General features: G+C 42.1%; 1 protein-coding gene across 3 annotated transcripts in view; it reads right to left on the reverse strand.

The window, feature by feature from the left end:
- The window catches only part of WDR48 (WD repeat domain 48), a 50,710-nt gene that overhangs the window by 15,662 nt on the left and 16,752 nt on the right, over positions 1–18,296 (reverse strand). For 2 of the 3 annotated variants that reach the window (XM_007500658.3, XM_007500659.3), the window contains exons 2-13: positions 15,993–16,133; positions 12,716–12,794; positions 11,528–11,610; positions 11,026–11,155; positions 7,149–7,237; positions 6,835–6,936; positions 5,856–6,080; positions 5,496–5,570; positions 4,259–4,361; positions 1,750–1,847; positions 766–873; positions 225–321 (exon numbers count right to left, since the gene is read on the reverse strand). In XM_007500658.3, the coding sequence (XP_007500720.1) occupies positions 225–321; positions 766–873; positions 1,750–1,847; positions 4,259–4,361; positions 5,496–5,570; positions 5,856–6,080; positions 6,835–6,936; positions 7,149–7,237; positions 11,026–11,155; positions 11,528–11,610; positions 12,716–12,794; positions 15,993–16,133 (1,330 nt within the window). The remainder of the gene's footprint in view (positions 1–224; positions 322–765; positions 874–1,749; positions 1,848–4,258; positions 4,362–5,495; positions 5,571–5,855; positions 6,081–6,834; positions 6,937–7,148; positions 7,238–11,025; positions 11,156–11,527; positions 11,611–12,715; positions 12,795–15,992; positions 16,134–18,296) is intronic. The other variant, XM_056804220.1, reaches the window with a different exon arrangement.

Consider the following 18,296-nt stretch of genomic DNA (forward strand, 5'->3'; position numbering starts at 1 on the left):
TTTTGAAGGGCTACTTCTGAATCTGTCAAAACCTCTTAGAAAAGCTTTCTAAGACAACTAAAAATCTATCTTCTTGTCCTTCCTAATGAAATTTCAGGCTCAGAAGCCCAGGCTTTAGGCACAGTCCTGGTGACTAACTGCTTTCAGGGGGACTTCTACCTTGGAGGCTGGTCCCGAAGTTGCCAAGGCAACCCATCAAACAAAGAAAGTTAACAGAAACTCACATTTTGGATCTGACCCATCTGGGCTGCTAAACCCAGCATCCTTTGCTGAGACCCAAGCAGCAAAGCAGTCGCTCTCATCCAGTGTAATTGTCAACATCTGTTAAAATAAGATCATCAGAAGGTATTCCATTGGATTCTAAGTCTGCCATTCTTGCATAGGGATAACCAAGACATTTGGCAAAAAACAAACAGACTTTATTTAAACCTGGCCTCCCACAATCTAATTAATCTACAACATGTTATTTACACGTGAAAGTTATGACAGGCATTTTCAAAGAATGTAACCCTCTGAGGGCAAGATGCTGGGGGCCTTGCTCATCTTTGCCTCTCCAGGCCCTAGGCAGTGCTTTCAGTGAATGTTGGGAATCGAATCCTAAACATGGGATAGGATTCTACCTAAGTTCTGGAGCACAGTGTGGCTTATAAGGATTGCTATAAACATCCTGTAAACTCTTCTGCCCACAACCCTCAGTCAACAGCAGGGCCCCAACTGCTGTAGACATCTGGGCTGCTCAGTGGCCCACAAGGTTTAGAGACTTACCCCAGTTTTTAAATCAACCGAGAACCAATTTGGCACATACACCATTTTAAATCTTTTCTTAATTTCTTCTTCAAAGTCCACTTTGCCCAGATCTTCTACTTTACATGCCTGCAGGTCAAGAATATGGAGAAAAGTAGAATCATTACTAGTCTGCACTCAAGGAGCCAGGCCTAGAGGCATGACGTGCTGGGCTCTAATCTGGCCTCAGACACTTCCTAGCTGTGTGATGCTGGGTAAATCACTTAATCCCCGTCACCCCGCCCTTACTGATCCTCTGCCTTGGAACCTCTACACAGTATTGATTCTATGAGAAGGTAGGGGGTTAAAAAAGTAGCAGTAATACTCATAGTAGTGACAGTCAAAGGTGAAAACATGGAAGCCCAGAAAGAGAGAGAGCCTCACGCCTCTGGGAGTATCTGACTCCTCTACAATCTGACCTCAATTTCTCTTTCCAGTCAAACTAGCCCAAGCCTCCTCCTCCGAATAGGCCTTATACGTTCCAACAAGACACCCGTTCCCACCACTATTCCAAAGTAACGTCTTCCTCCCAATCTCTGATGGCGCCCTATCTATCACACAGTAACAAGTCTTGCCTTTCCAGTTCCAGGGGGGCACGCTTCCCTATGATGTGATACACCCCAGAGTCCTCACTCAAAACACAAGCTTTGGGGAAGAGGGACAGCTAAGCAGAGGGAGCGGGCAGGAGAATGACAAAGACTGGGAAATTCTACTTAGTTTCTAGTTCTTCAGAACAGTGATGTGGGGCTGAGAGCCCTTGAGAGTAACACAGTAACATATGGAAGGGGGTGAGGTTCAGTTAGTAATAGTGTATAGTCGTTCTGCCCCTAATAATGCCAGAGCAAAGTATGAGATTATAGTTAAAGCACACCCAGAAGTCACCTGGAAGAGCTGATTTAATATTTACCATAAGGATGACAGGCAGACCCAGAGGCAGGGCTTTAATAGCTAATTCAGATCACTCACCTTTAGTACGTCCCAATATGCCACATTATTGTTGGTGTCTTTGGTTAACAGATGCCTCTTATCATTAAGAATGTGGCACTGAATAATACTGGCACCTCCTAAGCAGGAAAAAGAACAGAATTTATTAGCAGAGCCACAGCCCTGGCATAAAGCCAGTGACAGAAAAGTTGTCATGGAGCACACAGCCACAAAAGAACTCCAAGCAAAGCAGACGTGTGGGCAGTGCCTTCAAAGGCAATTCCAAGCCACCTGATTCTATTCACATCCAAAAAGGTCTTCTTGTGGCTCAGAGCAGGGATTCAAATTGGGGTTTGGATATCCTAGTGTGGACTCACCTTTCACTGAAGCATACCGGCATCTCACCTGTAAGTGTGGTTTAAGAAGGCTTCCTGGGGCAAGAAGGAGTTCAGTGAGTTGGGGATTTTCAACAGCTAGTATATGTTAGAGGCAGGTCCCCAAACCAGGCTGACCCTCTCTCTATCTGCTCCATCACTCAGAAATGACTTAATTTTGGCAAATGTCCCGGCATGCTTAGATGACCCATAATAGGCTTATTCTCCAAATTAGGAATAATTTCCTTGGCATTTATGGTCTTATGCACAAGCAATTAAAAACTCTATCATTAAGGTTCCTCTGTTGATCGTTGTTATTTAATCATTTGGTCTGTGATCCCGAGGACCAATGTTGTCATTGGGGTTTTCTTGGCAGAGACTGGAGTGATTTGCAATTCCTTTCTCCAGTGTTAAGGCAAACAGAAGTTAAGTGATATGCCCAGGGTCACACACACTCACAGTGAGTGTCTGAAGCCAGATTTAAACTCAGGTCTTTCTGACTCCAGGCCCAACACTATCCACTGAGCTACCTAGCTGCCTAAGTTTAAACTAGAAAACCTATAAAAATGAAACAAAAGGAGTCAGAATTTATGCCTTAAACCTATCTGCTCACAACTATTCTGGACTGCTCAGCAATACTGACTAGTCAGTAGCCTCTGGTGAAGGCAGGGCCAGGCATGTCCATTCTTTTAGCACCTAGGGCAGCTCTCTGGTGACAGGAGGCACCTGCTTGTTATTACCTAATAGAAGAAAGAAAAAACCCATCTGATGGGGAAAAAAGGACAGCCCAGGTGTCCCAGTAAAATGAAGTTATACTCATTGAAAAACAGAAAGCAGCGATGTGGTAAGGAGGAGCCCCTTTCCAACTGTTTCACAGGTACTATGGCTCGCCACAGTCTGACTTGGATAGTGACCTGGTTGATCTGTGTGGTCCATGGCAGAACACAGACTTATTGTTTTCCTTGGAAGACAAAAGGCTAAGGACATCCCCCTTAAGGATTTAAAACATTGGCTGGGAGCCCACTTGTTCAGAGGGGGCTTCTTATATGGGTCTGGCTTCTGGGGCCCCTTCTAAATCGGGGGTCTTTCCCCCAGGCAGCAGTGGGCTTCACTGAACTGTTCTCACACTCTCTCCCCCAGGACTCTGTGTGAAGGAAATTTACTTTTCTGGGATCACACATTTGACATGGAAGCCAGGTTGGAATGAGAGAAATTACTGGGTAAATTAGGTCACTTGAGTCTTCATCAGTGTGTGTGAGTTTGCATCGCCTACATCACCAAGTGTGGGTCATTGTATGGTAACCTACGCACTTGATCCACACATGGTTCTGAAATTGATCCAAGTGTAAAGAGAAGGAATAAAAGAAGCGATCCAGGAAGTGCTCGATCTCTCCCTCGGGTGACGGAGCTGGGGGAGCTGTTGCAGTGGCCAGGCTGAGACCACCCACATGGTAGTTTCGATTAGGCTATTTTACTTTATTTTTTATTTTATTTATCCAAGTAATTCTAATAAACTTTATAAAATTCTAAGGATCTGAGTTTTTTAAATTTAACTCTTACAATTCCCTCTTTTGGATATGCATGGAGGTGAAAGTCACCTACTAGGCACTATTCCCAAGTCTTGACCACACCAGCTACAGACAGGTTAACTCTAGGACTCAACCTCACCTCTCTGGGCTTGGGCCAAAAATGAGTGTTTAATCTCTGAACATTTTTGAGAATGATTTCTAGAGAATGACTGTTTCAAGAGTCATGAAATCAAAGACCTATAGTCAAAGAAACTCCACTTTATTTATTTTTTAAAAACCCTGACCTTCCGTCTTGGAATCAATACTGTGTATTGGTTCCAAGGCAGAAGAGTGGTATGGGCTAGACAATGTGAGTTAAGTGACTTGCCCAGGGTCTCACAGCTAGGAAGTGGCTGAGGCCAAATTTGAATCTAGGACCTCCCATCTCTAGGCCTGGCTCTCAATCCACTGAGCCACCCCGACTCCCCCCTAGAAACTCCACTTTAAAACACCAAATAGCATTTTCTTAGAGCTTTCCCTTGCAGAAAAAAAAAAACAGTGAATCACATTTTATCTTTCAATGAACTAGAATTTCTAAGGAAAAGTTATTTTATTTTTTAAAACAAGACCTTCACAATTACTTTAAGATGATCCAATCTCCTTATTTACCTTTAATAACTTGATCAGGCTGTGTGCAAAGGGGTGTTATAGGATTGTTACAGTCATTGTCATAATCTCCAGAAGCTCTAAAATTATGAATTCCTTTCAGAGTCTAAAAGAGTAAACAAAAATGAGGTTACTTCATCATTTTGCAAATACTGCTGAAAATGTGAGCACAATTATCTCAACCCATGGCATCTCAGACTGGTTTCATAGGGTGAAAAAAAAAGTCATAACCATGATTCTGAGCACAATAGCCTGAAAATACAAAAAGCAAAAATAAAGAGACACTAAGTACAAAAGAAATGTCTTTATAACTGGAGTCCTTTCCAGTCTCCTCCTTATATAAATGAGGAAACAGAGGGCTAAAGAAGTGAAGGTACTTGACTAGTTAGGGGTAAAGTTACATGGAAATCTTTGCTAGGAGAAAAACTGGGCCAAATTGAGGACTACTCTTCCACATCAAGATTCCTTGACTTCTTAAGATCAGAAAATCTTAAATGAGCTAGGGTAGGCCTATTTTCCTAGCAGTGTTTCATCCACACAGAAAATGTCCTTCTAGGCCATTTTCCCTCTTTAGGGAACAGGGCAAAGGTTTTTCCTTTGTTATTCCTATCTTCTCCATAATAAGAGTAGGCCTTTGACTTTTAATTGTAGCAAGGAAGGGCCCATTACATTACCAAGGTCATGCCCTTTGGAAGGCCCAGTCCAGCTCTTTGGAAAGGCCTTGGTAGGCTTTTTTGAGGATTTTCTGCTTGACCCCAGAACCTTTTTTGGATGGTCATCATGAGATGAGTTTTGTTGTCACAGAAAATCATGAAAGAGGCCAACGAGGGCCTACAGCCTTTTCCTGGTAGAGGCAGGATCTACAGTGGATGAAATCTCAACTCTCTGAAGTGCTGAAGCCCAAGTGTCCATGTTCAAGCACGAGAAAAACAAATCTGTATTGAGAGCAAAAACCTAATGAATGGGCCAGAGCTTTTCCATTCCGTTCTGTCGGTGAATCCTGCTGTTCTGGCGGCTTACACAGAAAGAGAAAAGGCAGAACAATTCTGAATTTGGTCTGACTCGGCTGCTCACTTAGCCCAGAACCTCATGGGTTCAGAACAAAGGGCACAGGGCCATCAACCCAAGCACATGGTGCTTGTCTATATTCTTAGGGACATACGGATGTTTTAGAGTACACATGTAAGTGGATATGAAGAAAAATGTTATGTGTTTAGAAAGCTTAGCAGTAAGCACTCACCCATTTATTCACTGAAGACTTTGTTGTGGCCACCCAAATTGCAGGAGGGGGATCAGCTGACCTATCAAGCTCCATCTAAAGGAGACAAACCCCAAACATGAGGACACACTGGCCATCCAACCCCTCTTCTCAAATGCTCTTGGGGACTGACTCTGGACTTTCAAAGTTTGGTCCCCTGGCTCCCTGCCCCCTCCCCTTATTACAGGGTACTACCCCCCCCCCCCCATGTGTCTTATTCAGATGCAGGAACAGGATTATTATTCCCTCCAGCACCCAATCATCTCACTGGGACATCATTTTATTTAACTACCACTTGCACAACCATCTCCCTTTTCTAATTTTCACAAAGTAGGTCCATACCTTGAGAACAGGGGCTTTTTCTTCACAAATCAAGACCCGTATATCAGGGTTTCTCAAATCTGTACAATAAATCTTTCGGTCCCTTCCTCCAGAATACACATGGGTAAAGGCTTCATTAACCTGTAAGGCCCACACGCCCTCATCGTGAACTCGATATGTTGCTATGCATCTCTGCTGGCCAAGGGACCAGAGGCGAATCGTTCCATCAGAACTACCAGACAGGCACTGTGTGGAAACAACACACACAACAAAGAGAAGGTTAGAAGGGGAGTGGGTGGGACCACACCTCCCCCTCCCCAAACCTTAGAAAATGAGGGGGATCTTTAAAGTCTTTGTCGCCAGCTCTAATGCCAGATTCAGAATAACACAGATCAGATGAGACACTGCAAATACCTATCTGTCTAGGTTCTCAAAGAAATGTCGTGCTTTGCTTTCATTTTACAAATGGCAAACAAATCAAATGAAAAAATAAAACTGTGGGGAGCTGGTATGTGAATTGGGATGAAGTTTTCAAAATAATCTAGAATTGACTATACATCAATCATTTTGGAAAAAAGAAAATATCAACCTACACTAAGCATATCAGGCGAAAAATTTGTGATGAAATATTTCTGGGACACATCTTGGAAGACAGCTTTAAAGACATTTTAGTGGTCACGAAAAAGTTAATATTAATAATAGTATTTGTTGTTGTTGTTCTTCAGTCATTTTTCAGCCATGTCCAACTCTTTGTAACCTCATTTAATATTTTCTTGGCAAAGATACTACAAGTGGTTTGCCATTTCCTTCTCCAGCCCATTTTGCAGATGGGGAAACTGAGGTCAATAAGATTAAATGACTTGCCCAATGTCACCAGATTTAAACTCAGGGAGATGAGTCTTCCTGACTTTGGGGGGCGGGGGGCGGGGCAGCACTCTATCCACTGTGCCACTTAGCTGCCTTCAAACAGTATTAGTATTAACAAATTAAACTGGACTACCTGGGTCCCATCTCTGTTCAACAGCAAAGCTTTCACATTGTCTGTGTGCCCTTTAAGTTTCATAAGCTTTGCACAAGTTCTTGGATCCCAAACCCTCAAAACCTGTGAAATTTAAACAGAAAAAAAAAAGACACAAATTTAAATTATACAGTTTAAAATATAAAAAGCCAAACTGCAACCATATTATGAAAGCTTTTCATGACTACTCACGTAATACCCACCCTCCCAATCGCAATCGGCCAAACTATCTTCTTGGTCCCTTCACCACTCTCCCTCCCTTGACACGGATTATAAAACTTACGAGTCCCACTTACCTTCTCAGTGGACCCGGATACAATGATTGTTCCCAGCTGATTCATTGCAAGGCTATAAATGGAATCTTTGTTCCCACTTAGAGAAGAAGCTATTGGGGGACAGGGGGAGGAAGGGGAAAAAAAGAACTAAATGTTACCAGTCACCAGTAGCTAGTCAAAACTGTAACTGTAAAGGGCAGTTTAATTTAGAAACCAATTACAATGTCATCTTTATAACTGGCTTTTAGAGAGAACAAAAAAAGCTTTAAGGAAAGATACTTTTTACTGGTTTCACTACAAATTAATAGTTTGAAAATTGTCATTTTAAAAAATATCAGACCTAGTCAGGTGAAAATAATTCCCTTGGTCAAAGAACTTATTTGCCCTGGGTATGCCTGGAGTGTGGCAGCCCTGCCTCATTGGGAATGTTTTGCTGGAGCTAGCTGTCTCTGTCTCCTCCAACACTGGTGGACCTTTGTGAGAAAGGCATCTGGAGCCCCTCCACCCCCACCCCAGCACCAGGTACTGAGTTCAAGAAAAGAATCAGAGAATAAGTGAGAGGAAAAAAGGAGCACATAACCAAAGACTTCTCCACTTTCTTAGACAAAACAGAGCTCTAAGTACTACGAAGAGGAAGGATGCTTTTGAACTGATCCCCAGACTTGCCCTGTCCCCTGAACAACTTATCCCATATATGAATTAGAGAAACAAAGCTGTTTTTACTATTCTAGGAAAGTGGAAGGCTCTGGTAGTGATTCATGACAGCTGGTTCAAGACCAGACAACTGAGAGGTTCATCACCAGGTCGGATGCAAGGACATGAATTCTGGGGCCATAGCAGCTTTCAAAGATTTTTTCAAAGATTCTCTGGAGCACAGAGAAATTAGTTTACACTGGCAGAAGAAGACTTTGCCCAGAGGCCATCCCAGTATCTTTCAGGCTGGAGGAAAGAAAAGAGAAGCTGCCTGTGCCAGGTCAAGACCATACAAAGACCAAGAAAGATGCTGTCTCTGCCCTGGGGAACTTTTAATAAGACATGTGCACTAACTGTGGAGGAGATAATGTTTTCAGTTAGAGGAATGAAAGGGAAGCCTCAAGGAGGCAGGGAGTTCCTGCACAGGATTTCAGCTGACAGACAGATGGAAGCAAAGAGGAAGCATGGGAGCAAAGCTCTATGATGGAGAATGGGCATCAGGGGCTTACTGAGAAAGTGTACAGAAGCAATTGTGGGCGGCTGCCTGCCAGAATCAGGTAGCAATGAGGAGCACTGCTGTGATGAAAGCTGAGACTAGAGCAACAAGTACCTGACCAGCTGAGGATTAAGAGAATTGATGCTCTGATGTGGCCTAGTCAAGTTCAGGCAAGTCTAGGGACTGGGCTAAATGCTGGAGATACATGAAATATAAATAAAAGAGGCAAAAGGCGGCCTCTGTCCTTTAGGAACTCACAGTACATGAGGGGAGACAACAAATAAATATATACAAACAAGCTTTATATAGGATAGCAGGAAGTAATGAACAGAGGAAAAGCATCAGATTTAAAAGCTAAGAGGGGTAGAGAGAGATGACTTCCTGTAGAAGATAAATTTAGGATTTAAAGGAAGCTGGGGGGTGGGTGGGGGGAGGCAAGAGAGCTTAGGGAAGAGCTGGAGAAAATGCCTGGAGCCAAGAGATAGAGGGAGCAGTCAGGAGGCTGGAGTCACCAGATTAAAGAGTACATGATAGGGAGGAAGGTGTAAGAAGTCAGGTTCTGGTATGAAAGGCTCAAGCTAACCTGGGATTCTGTAGTAAATCTTACTGGGGAAAACTCAAACTAGAATTCTGTGAGTCTTATGAGGAAGACTCAAATGTTGAAAATGTTATTTCTCCTTCTCGTCATTCCCCTTTGGAAGGAATAGGTTGGCATCATCAGGCTTGAGCATCTAAGCTGCCTGAGACAAATCCAGAAACCCCATAATACTCCACAGTCCCTAGTCCTAACCCCTGGAGTGGCCTCTTGATGACAGCTTCATTCTCTAATAGTTCTTCCAAATTTATGCCCAAATGGGATGAGAGGGAAAGCTGACAAAGGTGAGTCAGGGGGCTTTGAGGAGGTTTTTCAGTTGTCTAATGAGGTCCTTTGAGTGCCTGGCCATGGGATGGCAATGCACTGACTAGTAAGAGTCTTTCGGGACTTGTAGGAGCTCAGTCTCAAAGAATGATTTTCTTGAGAAAGCAGCAGAGGCATTTGAAGCTGCCATAAGAAGCAGATGACAGTAACAGCAGGGGGTAGAGGCAGAGAAGGCCAAAGGAAGGATCTGGTTCAAACCAGGAGTTGCAGACACTAAAACTAGAGGAGCAACAAGGCAGTCATGAGGAAGGACTTCTCTGGACCTCACTCTCGTCACTGGTATTGTGAGTCATATGGACTGTGCAAGTCTAGGGTTTAGGAAGGTGTGATCTTCTAGGCACCATGAGGGTCTCCACTATTTGAAGGTCATTCTAAGTACCTGCTGCCCATTTTCTGTCACTGTAATGGTTACTGTAGAGACACAAGGGGTCATATAACAACTAATGGCCATTATGCACCCTTTGTTTTACGAGTTATATTTAGAGCATTGGTCAGCCCTGGGAATGAGCCTTTCCTTTGCTAACTCGGCTAGAAAGACAAAATAGTCTTTCCCTATGTCTGTACTCAGAGATCTTTCAGTTTAAGAGAAATTCTCGGAGCCTGCACAGTGCTTTGATTCCTTTTAGGAACACAGGGTTACCTCCAAGCTGCATTGAGGCATCAGGATAGTTTCTGTAAAAGTTTCCTACAACAATCCTTCAACTACTTGGAGACACTAATTATATTAAACCCTTCAAGTTTACTCTTATGGCTAAAAATACCTAGTTTTATTTTACACAAGAGGTTTCCAAACCTTCCCAATTCAAAATGCTCTTTGTGTCTGAGTAATTTTTTCACTCAGTCCTTACACCAAAAGAAATACCACAAACTAAGTATTTAGGTCAAAAATTTAAAATGTCCTGGGGTGCCCCAGTGTATTTACTGTGACAGTGCCTCAACACACAGCTTGGGAACGTTTCACTTGGGCTCCTCTGCACACAATGAAGTTGCCGAACAGAAAGCAAACATATTCTCAAAATTCAAAGGGCTTTGCCTCATGCATCAGAGATCACATCAGAAAGACCTAAGTGGCTATTAAGCTCCTTCTCCTTGCATGTAGGGGCTGCTGTTAGAGCTATAAGAAGGGCCTGTGATTAATCAGTGCTTGATGAATACTTTAGAAAGATGATGAAGGCAACCTACCATAAGTGAGAAAGGTTCTTAGCTTTAACAAGATGCTGTGACTTGCTACTGGATTTCTATATACCACAGAACTTTCCCTTTGATCCCACAGGGATTTTCCAACTGGCCGTTTGTCTAATGGCTCTTAAACCCACATGCAACAATAACCCTTTCTTTTTCTTTTTTTTATTATTTTTAAATCTTTACCTTCTATCTTGGAATCAGTACTGTGTATTGGTTCTAAGACAGAAGAGTGGTAAAGGACTAGGCAATGGGGGTTAAGTGACTTGCCCAGGGTCACACCGCTGGGAAGTGTCTGAGGTCATATTTGAACTCAGGACCTCCCATCTCTAGGCCTGGCTCTCAATCCACTGAGGTACCCAGCTGCCCCTACAACAATCCTTTCTAATCTTCAGAGTGGCCCATGTCACATTTTCTTGATACACTGTTATCACCATCAACAATCATTATGTAGTACTTCCCAGGAGTGGAGCACTGATAGGGTTACAAAGAGGCATTACAGTCCTGACTTCCATCCTCCCAGGCCAGTTAGTCAAGATTAGCACTCATAGAAAAAAGAGCTACAAGATATTTCTGCAGATGGAAACAGGCTTTCCCCACTAGATTACTTGTGACAGTGTTGTTTGAGGCAGTCAGTGCTGTGAGAGTGTTCACGTCCCAGAGGAAGATTTGCCTGTCCAGTCCAGCAGAGGCGACCAGCTCCTTGTCCTTGGCATAGGCTAAAGCCTTCACATAATCCTGCAGCAGAACCAAAAAGCCAAAGAAACCAATGGGCAACAATAAAGAGTTCACATGTCAATTAAGAAAATGAGTCACCCCACACATTTGGGCCCCAACATTCTGCCTAAGGGTTTCTTTTTCTCCTTTTTTTAAAAATTGTCTTGGCATCAATTCTAAGAAAGGAGAAGTAAGGGCTAGGTAACAGGGGTTAAGTGACTTGCCCAGGGCAACAAAGCTAGGAAGTGTCTGAGACCAGATTTGAACCCAGGATCTCCCAGTCTCGAGGTCTGGCTCTCTATATCCACTAAGCCACCCACAGCTGCCCTGAGAATGGCTTCCTCTTACAACCTAGATCAAAGCCAGGATAAGGGTTCTCTGGAGTAGCTTTACCTTGTGTGTCCTTAATGTTGACATGCAGAATCCCTTATGTGCATTCCACACTTTGACTGTTGTATCAGAAGAAGCAGATATTACTAAAAGAGGCCAACATGACAAAATAGGTTAGCATGGCTCACGTGAAACTCAACTATTTGGATCTTAATAACATCATAATATTTTACAATGTCCTTTAACACTAACAAAATCAAAGGAAAGCTTAGGATCCCAGAAGGTGAATTGAGCAGTATTAGTTACATCCAAAGAATGGACTGCATACTTGCAGGGCACAGGCAGGACCTGCAGCAGCAACCACAGTTCATGGGAACAAGACCAAGGGTTATTTTTTACCTGCAAGGTCATTGTCATCAACAACAGTGTGACATGTTAGCTGGAAAGGCACTCAGGTTTCATGAACAGAAATAGAATTTTCAGAACAGAGGACGTGATGGTTTCATGGTACTCAATGCTCAACAGGACATAGAGAAAGTAAGAAGTTAAATTTTGTGAGCTACATTTTAGGAGGGATTATTGACCAGATCCAGGAGGAGACCAGGAAGGGTAAGAGTCTCAAACCATGTCACATTAAGTTCATTTGAAAAAAATGAGGATGGTGAACTGTAGGAGAGAAGACAACAAGGATTGAGGGTAAAGTAGCAGCTGTCTTCAAGTGTCCCAAGGGTTATAATGGAACAGAGGGATTATTCATTCTGCATGGCTGTCCTCAAGGAAAAACCAAGAAGCTATGGCTCTACATTTTAAAGACTTTCCTAAGAATCAGAGCTGTCCAAACATGGAACAGGGAGCTTCAATGACAGTGTGAACCTCCTGATGCTGGGAATATTTGAGCAGAAGTCTGATGCCCATTTGGAATTTGCACTTCAGAAAAAGGGTTGATTTAAATGACCTTTAAGGTCTTTTCAAACTCTGCAATTCTAAGATTTTTTTTTTTTATAATTTTTGCCTTTGCATGGAACAAAATGGTTCCACACTTCAGAGGTTGATCTATAAAAATACTGCTGGGTTTATAACAAATTTACCACAACAAAGCCCCAAATAAGCAATTAAATATCTTGATGAAGTCAAAGCAAAAATGAAGACAAATATGAATCTTAATCATTTAAAATATAATGCTTAATAATATTTATGAGGATATAACAATTAATTTAACATTTCATGATTCCCTTTACCATAAATACTTACATGTTTTCCCATTACAACAAAGTACAATATCGTTTACCCAATCGGTGTGGTGCTCCATAGACGCTATGTAGGGATCTTGCTGAAATGCAAACAAAAAATAAATATGTTCAGAGGAAACATTAAATAAGACAGCACTTTTAACATGAGATTTTAAAATAAAAAAATCAGGCAGACAATAGAATTTGGCAAGATCTGAGGATCTGGGAGGTAGCTCAGCAGCCATTCAATCTAAAGAATCATGTCTGCAACATATTCAACTTTTCCTAGAAGTGTGGGGGAAGTAAATGGAATTACTAAAGTCTCATTTCATAGTGACTAATTGCTTTGAAGTTTGACCTTCTGACTAATTTTTCTTTTAAAAAATAATTCTCATTATTTAATGAAAAAAAAAAGCAACCACTCTTATCTACCTAGTATCAATTCTAAGCCAGAAGGGCTGCAAAAAGCTAGGCAGTTGGAGTTAAGTGATTTGTCCAGAGTGTCACCCTGGTAGGAAGTGGTTGAGGCCAGATTTGAGCTCAGGATCTCCTGTCTTGAGGCCTAGATGATCTTTTCACCCAGTCACCTAGCTGCTCCATTTGTTTAATTTAAAAAAAAAATTTTTTTTTGAGTTCCAAATTCTCTCCTTTCCTCCAATCCCTCTCTATCCATTGAAACAATGTGATATCAATTATATGTATAAAATAATCAGAATACATTTCCATATTAGCCAGGTTGCAAACCAAAAAAAAAAAAGGAAAGGAAAGAAAAAAGTGAAAAAAGTCTACTTCAATCTGTTCTCAAGAGTTCATCCATTCTTTCTCTGGGGGTGGAGAGCATTTTTCATCATGGGCCATTTGGCACTGTCTTGGATCATTGTCTTGATGAGAATAGCTTAAGTCTTTCACAGGTGACCATTCACAATATTGACACGATATTGCTGTAACTGTGGACAACGTTCTCTGGTTCTGCTCACTTGACATCTGTTCATGTAAGTCTTCCCAGGCTTTTCTGTAAGAATCCTCCCTTGTTGTTTCTTATAATGCAATAGTTTTCCTTCACAATCAAATGCTTAAATAAACTGTGGGTAAACTCTCTTTAAGTCACACCAGGACCAATTCTGGATGACACAATACTAGCTCTTGGTGACCACTGCTTCCTTTCATTAATGTTTACCAATGATCTCTTTAATAATCCCTACTCAATTTTTTTGCCAGGAATCAAAGTTAAGCTTTCTGGTCTATAGTTTGGGGCTCAATTTTCTTTGAAAATCAGAACATCTGCCTTTCTCTAGACTTGTGGTACACTTCTTCTTCCTCACTCTCAGAGGTTTTCCATTACTCATGGTGGCCCAACAATCACCTTTGTCAGTTTTTTCAGTACCACCTCCTCCTCCTCCCTTGCCCCAGCCATCTACCAGCTAACCTGAAATCTAGGCCCCAGACAATATAGCTGTGAACAGGTATTTCAATGATTCCACACACTTGTCCTCAATCTTCATGCCAATGCTTCTCCTTCCTGACCCTTTACCCTTGCTCCATGCAAGAAGGAACATAGTCCCCAAACAACTGGGCCTTACCATTGACCCTGTCACTAAGCTGAGTGTAGGGTGTAGGGTGTAGGACTGACTCTCCCATATGTTTTTAAACAATGACAGTGGTAACAGCTACTATTTATATAGCATTTGAAGCTCTTTTAGACTAAAGACTATCTATCTCTATGCTTTTATTACATTTTCCAGCACTTAGCACAGTGCTTGGCATACACAGTAAGTACTTAAGGAAATGCTCGCTCATTCATTCATTCATTCATTCATTCATTCATTCAGTAAGTCAGTCAGTGACCTGAGACACTAACTTAGCATGAGGGTTGGGTTTGAATTTTAATTTCTCAGACCAATTAGGCATTTTCTTAGTGTCACTTTACTTCCCTTGAGTATCAGCAACCTTGTAGGTATTTTTATTGTTGTCTCTTATACATAGGGTATTTTCCTTTTCTTTTGTATTTGTTGTATATATGCACACACACACATATATATATGCATACACAATTACACACGCATGTATGCAAACACACACACACACAACTGTCTAAATATTATATAATGTTACGTTCAGTGAGCAAGGCACTCTTATTAGGTGCTGGAGATTCAGAGCCAAAAATGGAACAGCCCTTTCCAAAGAAATGTGATACTTGATAATGGCTACAACAATGGAACATTATTCCAAAGAGTTCTATTGCTACAATACAAAATTTGCCATTAGACTTACTTTTCCTTCCTTCTGATTTCACCAGCTATTCAGCAGTTATTAGGAATCTGATTGGCCCACGCTGTGGAGGCAGTTAAGAGAGTAGGAGAAGCAGTACCCCTGTCCCCACCTCCAACAAGAAATATCCAAACTTTGTAATTAATATGGATAATATTTATGTACATGAAAACCCTGTGGAACTATCTAAGTGTTAAATAATATAGCAGAAGGACTCAGTGAGTTAACCCTGTTTGCCTAGTCCTTGCCTTTCTGTCTAAGCATTGTTACTAAAACAGAAAGTTAAAAAAAATTTTTTTTTAAATAGGGACATGATTTGTCCTTCTGCCATCTTAAACCTCTCTTCTCCAATTTTCTTTCTTTTTTCTTTAAACACAACTTCTGTCTTAAAATTGATACAAAGTATTGGTTCCAAGGCAGAAGAGCAAAGTGATGGCTAAGCAATAGGGATTAGGTGACTTGCTCAGGGTCACACAGCTATCTATGAAGGGTGTGAGGCAAGATTTGGACCTAGGTCATCCTGACTCCAGACCTGGAGCTCTATCAACTGGGCCACCTAGTTGCCCCTCTCTTGATTTATGCTAACCTAGAATCATGGTGGCAAACCTATGGCATATGTGCCAGAGGGGGCACTCATGCCCATCACCCCAGCACAGAGTTTGCCAGAGTTTGTGACTAGAAAGCCAGAGGGACACAGGGACAGGCTGCTCCCTCCCCTTTCACCTAAGGACATTACTCACATCACCTGCCCCTCTATAAGGTTTACCATCACTAGAATAATGGTCTAAAACCTTCTGATGACATGTGTCAGGCTATCAGATGAATCTCTGGACAGCAGAGGAGAGTTCTTCAAATAGTTGTACGCTTATCCTGTCAACTCTCCCCACTGCCTCCAAGGGGCCCAGCAACCCTGTTGCAGGAATTAGTGCCCAAGGAATCCAAACAGTCAACACTAACATACAACACAAATTTAGGATATGTGAAAAGCAGAGAAGCTGAAGCTGTCTTGAGGGGTTGTGGCTAGGTCTTACCTTGTGCTGGCTTACACTCCATATTCTAATGATCGAGTCTCGCCCAGCAGTGAAGAGTCGATTTAATGCTGGGTCCAACTGAAGAGCGTTGACTCCATTCCGGTTACATTTCTCTACTTCGTCTCTAATGACATAAGACACCTGGAAAAGTCAGTGTCTGGTTTGTAGGCAGTTTGAAACACAAGGGGAAACAAAGGCAGTTTTTCTCAGGATCCAGGTGACCAGGTCTTACTTTTGGATGCACAAAATGAATTCCCATTTGGCTTTTACACAATGAATGCTGATGTGATGAGCCAAAGACCAGAATTCCTTAAGGAGGTATTTAGGGAGGGCACTCATATAGCAAGATGTTGGATCCTTGCTTAACCCCAAATCCTAGTGCTGATAATGAGTTTATAAAGTGTGCATGGTGTAACTAATACAAATTTCTAGGTTTTCTACTTATTTCTTCATCTTTAAAATGGGGATAAAAATAGAACCAATGGAAACAGAGAAGTGATTCAGTAGATTGAAAGTCAGGTCTAGAGATAGGAAGGAGGTCCTGGGTTCAAATATGCCCTTGAATAATTCCTAGCTGTGTAATTCTGGGCAAGTCCCTTAACCTCCATTGCCCAGCCTTCACTGCTCTTCTGACATGGAACCAATACGCAGTTTTGATTCTAAGATAGTAGGTAAGGGTTTAAAACAAAACCAAACAGCATCAATTTTCCCAGATTGCTTGTGAGGGTAACCAGGAGAACCTCTCTGCCAACTGCTCTACCAGGTTGGAAGTACTCCATGCCTGTTAGCCCTTATGATTCCTTGAAGCTCCATAACAGCACATAGGAGCACAATTTGTCCTCTTTTCTCTTCATTTTCAGTTTCAAGGATGTCCATATGCTGCTTATCAGGGGAAGAGATGGTAAAAATCCCCCCAAATAAAAGAACATCCACATTTTCATTGCTTATTGCTACATCCGAGGGAGGATGAATTATGAAGGCACCAGTACACTACTGTGCAGGGTTCTGAACCGAGCTCTCATTCCCTCATTCAAGATGCCAGCATCTTGTTGTGGGACCTCAGGGAAGTCGCTGAAATTTGTTCAGGAGGAACCTGGACAATCAGTCTAAAATTGCTCCCAGGCCTACATTTATTTCTAGGATTCAAAAGAGGACACCAGCACATCAAACAGGTGAAGAGAAGACTCAGAGTGGCCTCAGGGCAGCTATCTTCAAGGGTCAGAAGGGGAACCAAGGCCAACACTAAAGATGATGGTTGGAAGTGGCAGAGAGGCCAACAGAAATTCAATATAAGGAGAAACTTTCCAACAATCAGAGCTAATTATAAGTGGAAGGGGCTGTCTCAGAACAGAGGTAGCTGGCAGCTTCCAGCAAAGATGGAAGAAACCTGATGGGTATATACATTGTAGAGGAGATAAATTATAGGTGGGGATTGTTGACTGCAGGTGGAGAAGGGGGAAGGGGTGTGAACAACAACAAGAGAGCCTCTAAGGCCTCTTTCCACATGAAGTTTTGTGATCATCCTAAACATCAGTTCAAGGACAGCTACAGTAACAGTACTTGAAAAACAAACAAGCCTTACCTTCTGTCTTAGAATCAATACTAGTGTCCGTTCCAAGGCAGGAGAGTGTTAAGGGCTGGGCAATAGGGAATTAAGTGACTTGCACAGGGCCACACAGTGAGGTAGTGTCTGAGGCCAAATTTAAATGCCGGAAATGCAGGACCTCCTGTCTCCAGATGTGGCTCTCTATCACTGAGCAACTGACCTGCTCCACATTAGCAGCATGTGAATGGAGAAGTGCCATTTGTTTGGAAACTGTGATGCCTGAAAACCTGGGTTGAACTTGAAGCTTTCCTTTGCACTCTGAAGGATTTGCCATGCTGTATGGTGTCTGGTGAAAAGTCCTTTGGGGCAGGGAGTTCTAATCTTATTTCTGACACCGTGTAGTGGCTATGTGCGTGGCCATAGTTGAGTTACTTCAGCCTTCTGAGGCTTGGCACCTTCATCTAGAAAATGGGGATAACATCTACAAGGACTTATTTCAGAGAGTTGGCATGAGACTCAACTGAGATCATGGAAGTAAAAGCACTTAGTCAACCTCAGAGGCTAGGGCAATTGTCAACTAACATAAATTAGCAGCCCAAGTAAAGTCGAGGGACCACATTTAACAATTTAATTCAGCAACTCGATTAACAGATTAAATACTCACTGTGAGTCATTGTATTTGACCTATTTAAAAGAATCACTTTGAAAGGTTAAACTCCACCTTACAGTCTTTTCTTTGCTCTCTCTCTAATTCTAAA

Source organism: Monodelphis domestica, chromosome 7 (assembly GCF_027887165.1).
Source record: "Monodelphis domestica isolate mMonDom1 chromosome 7, mMonDom1.pri, whole genome shotgun sequence".
In the NCBI taxonomy this organism is placed as follows: domain Eukaryota; kingdom Metazoa; phylum Chordata; class Mammalia; order Didelphimorphia; family Didelphidae; genus Monodelphis; species Monodelphis domestica.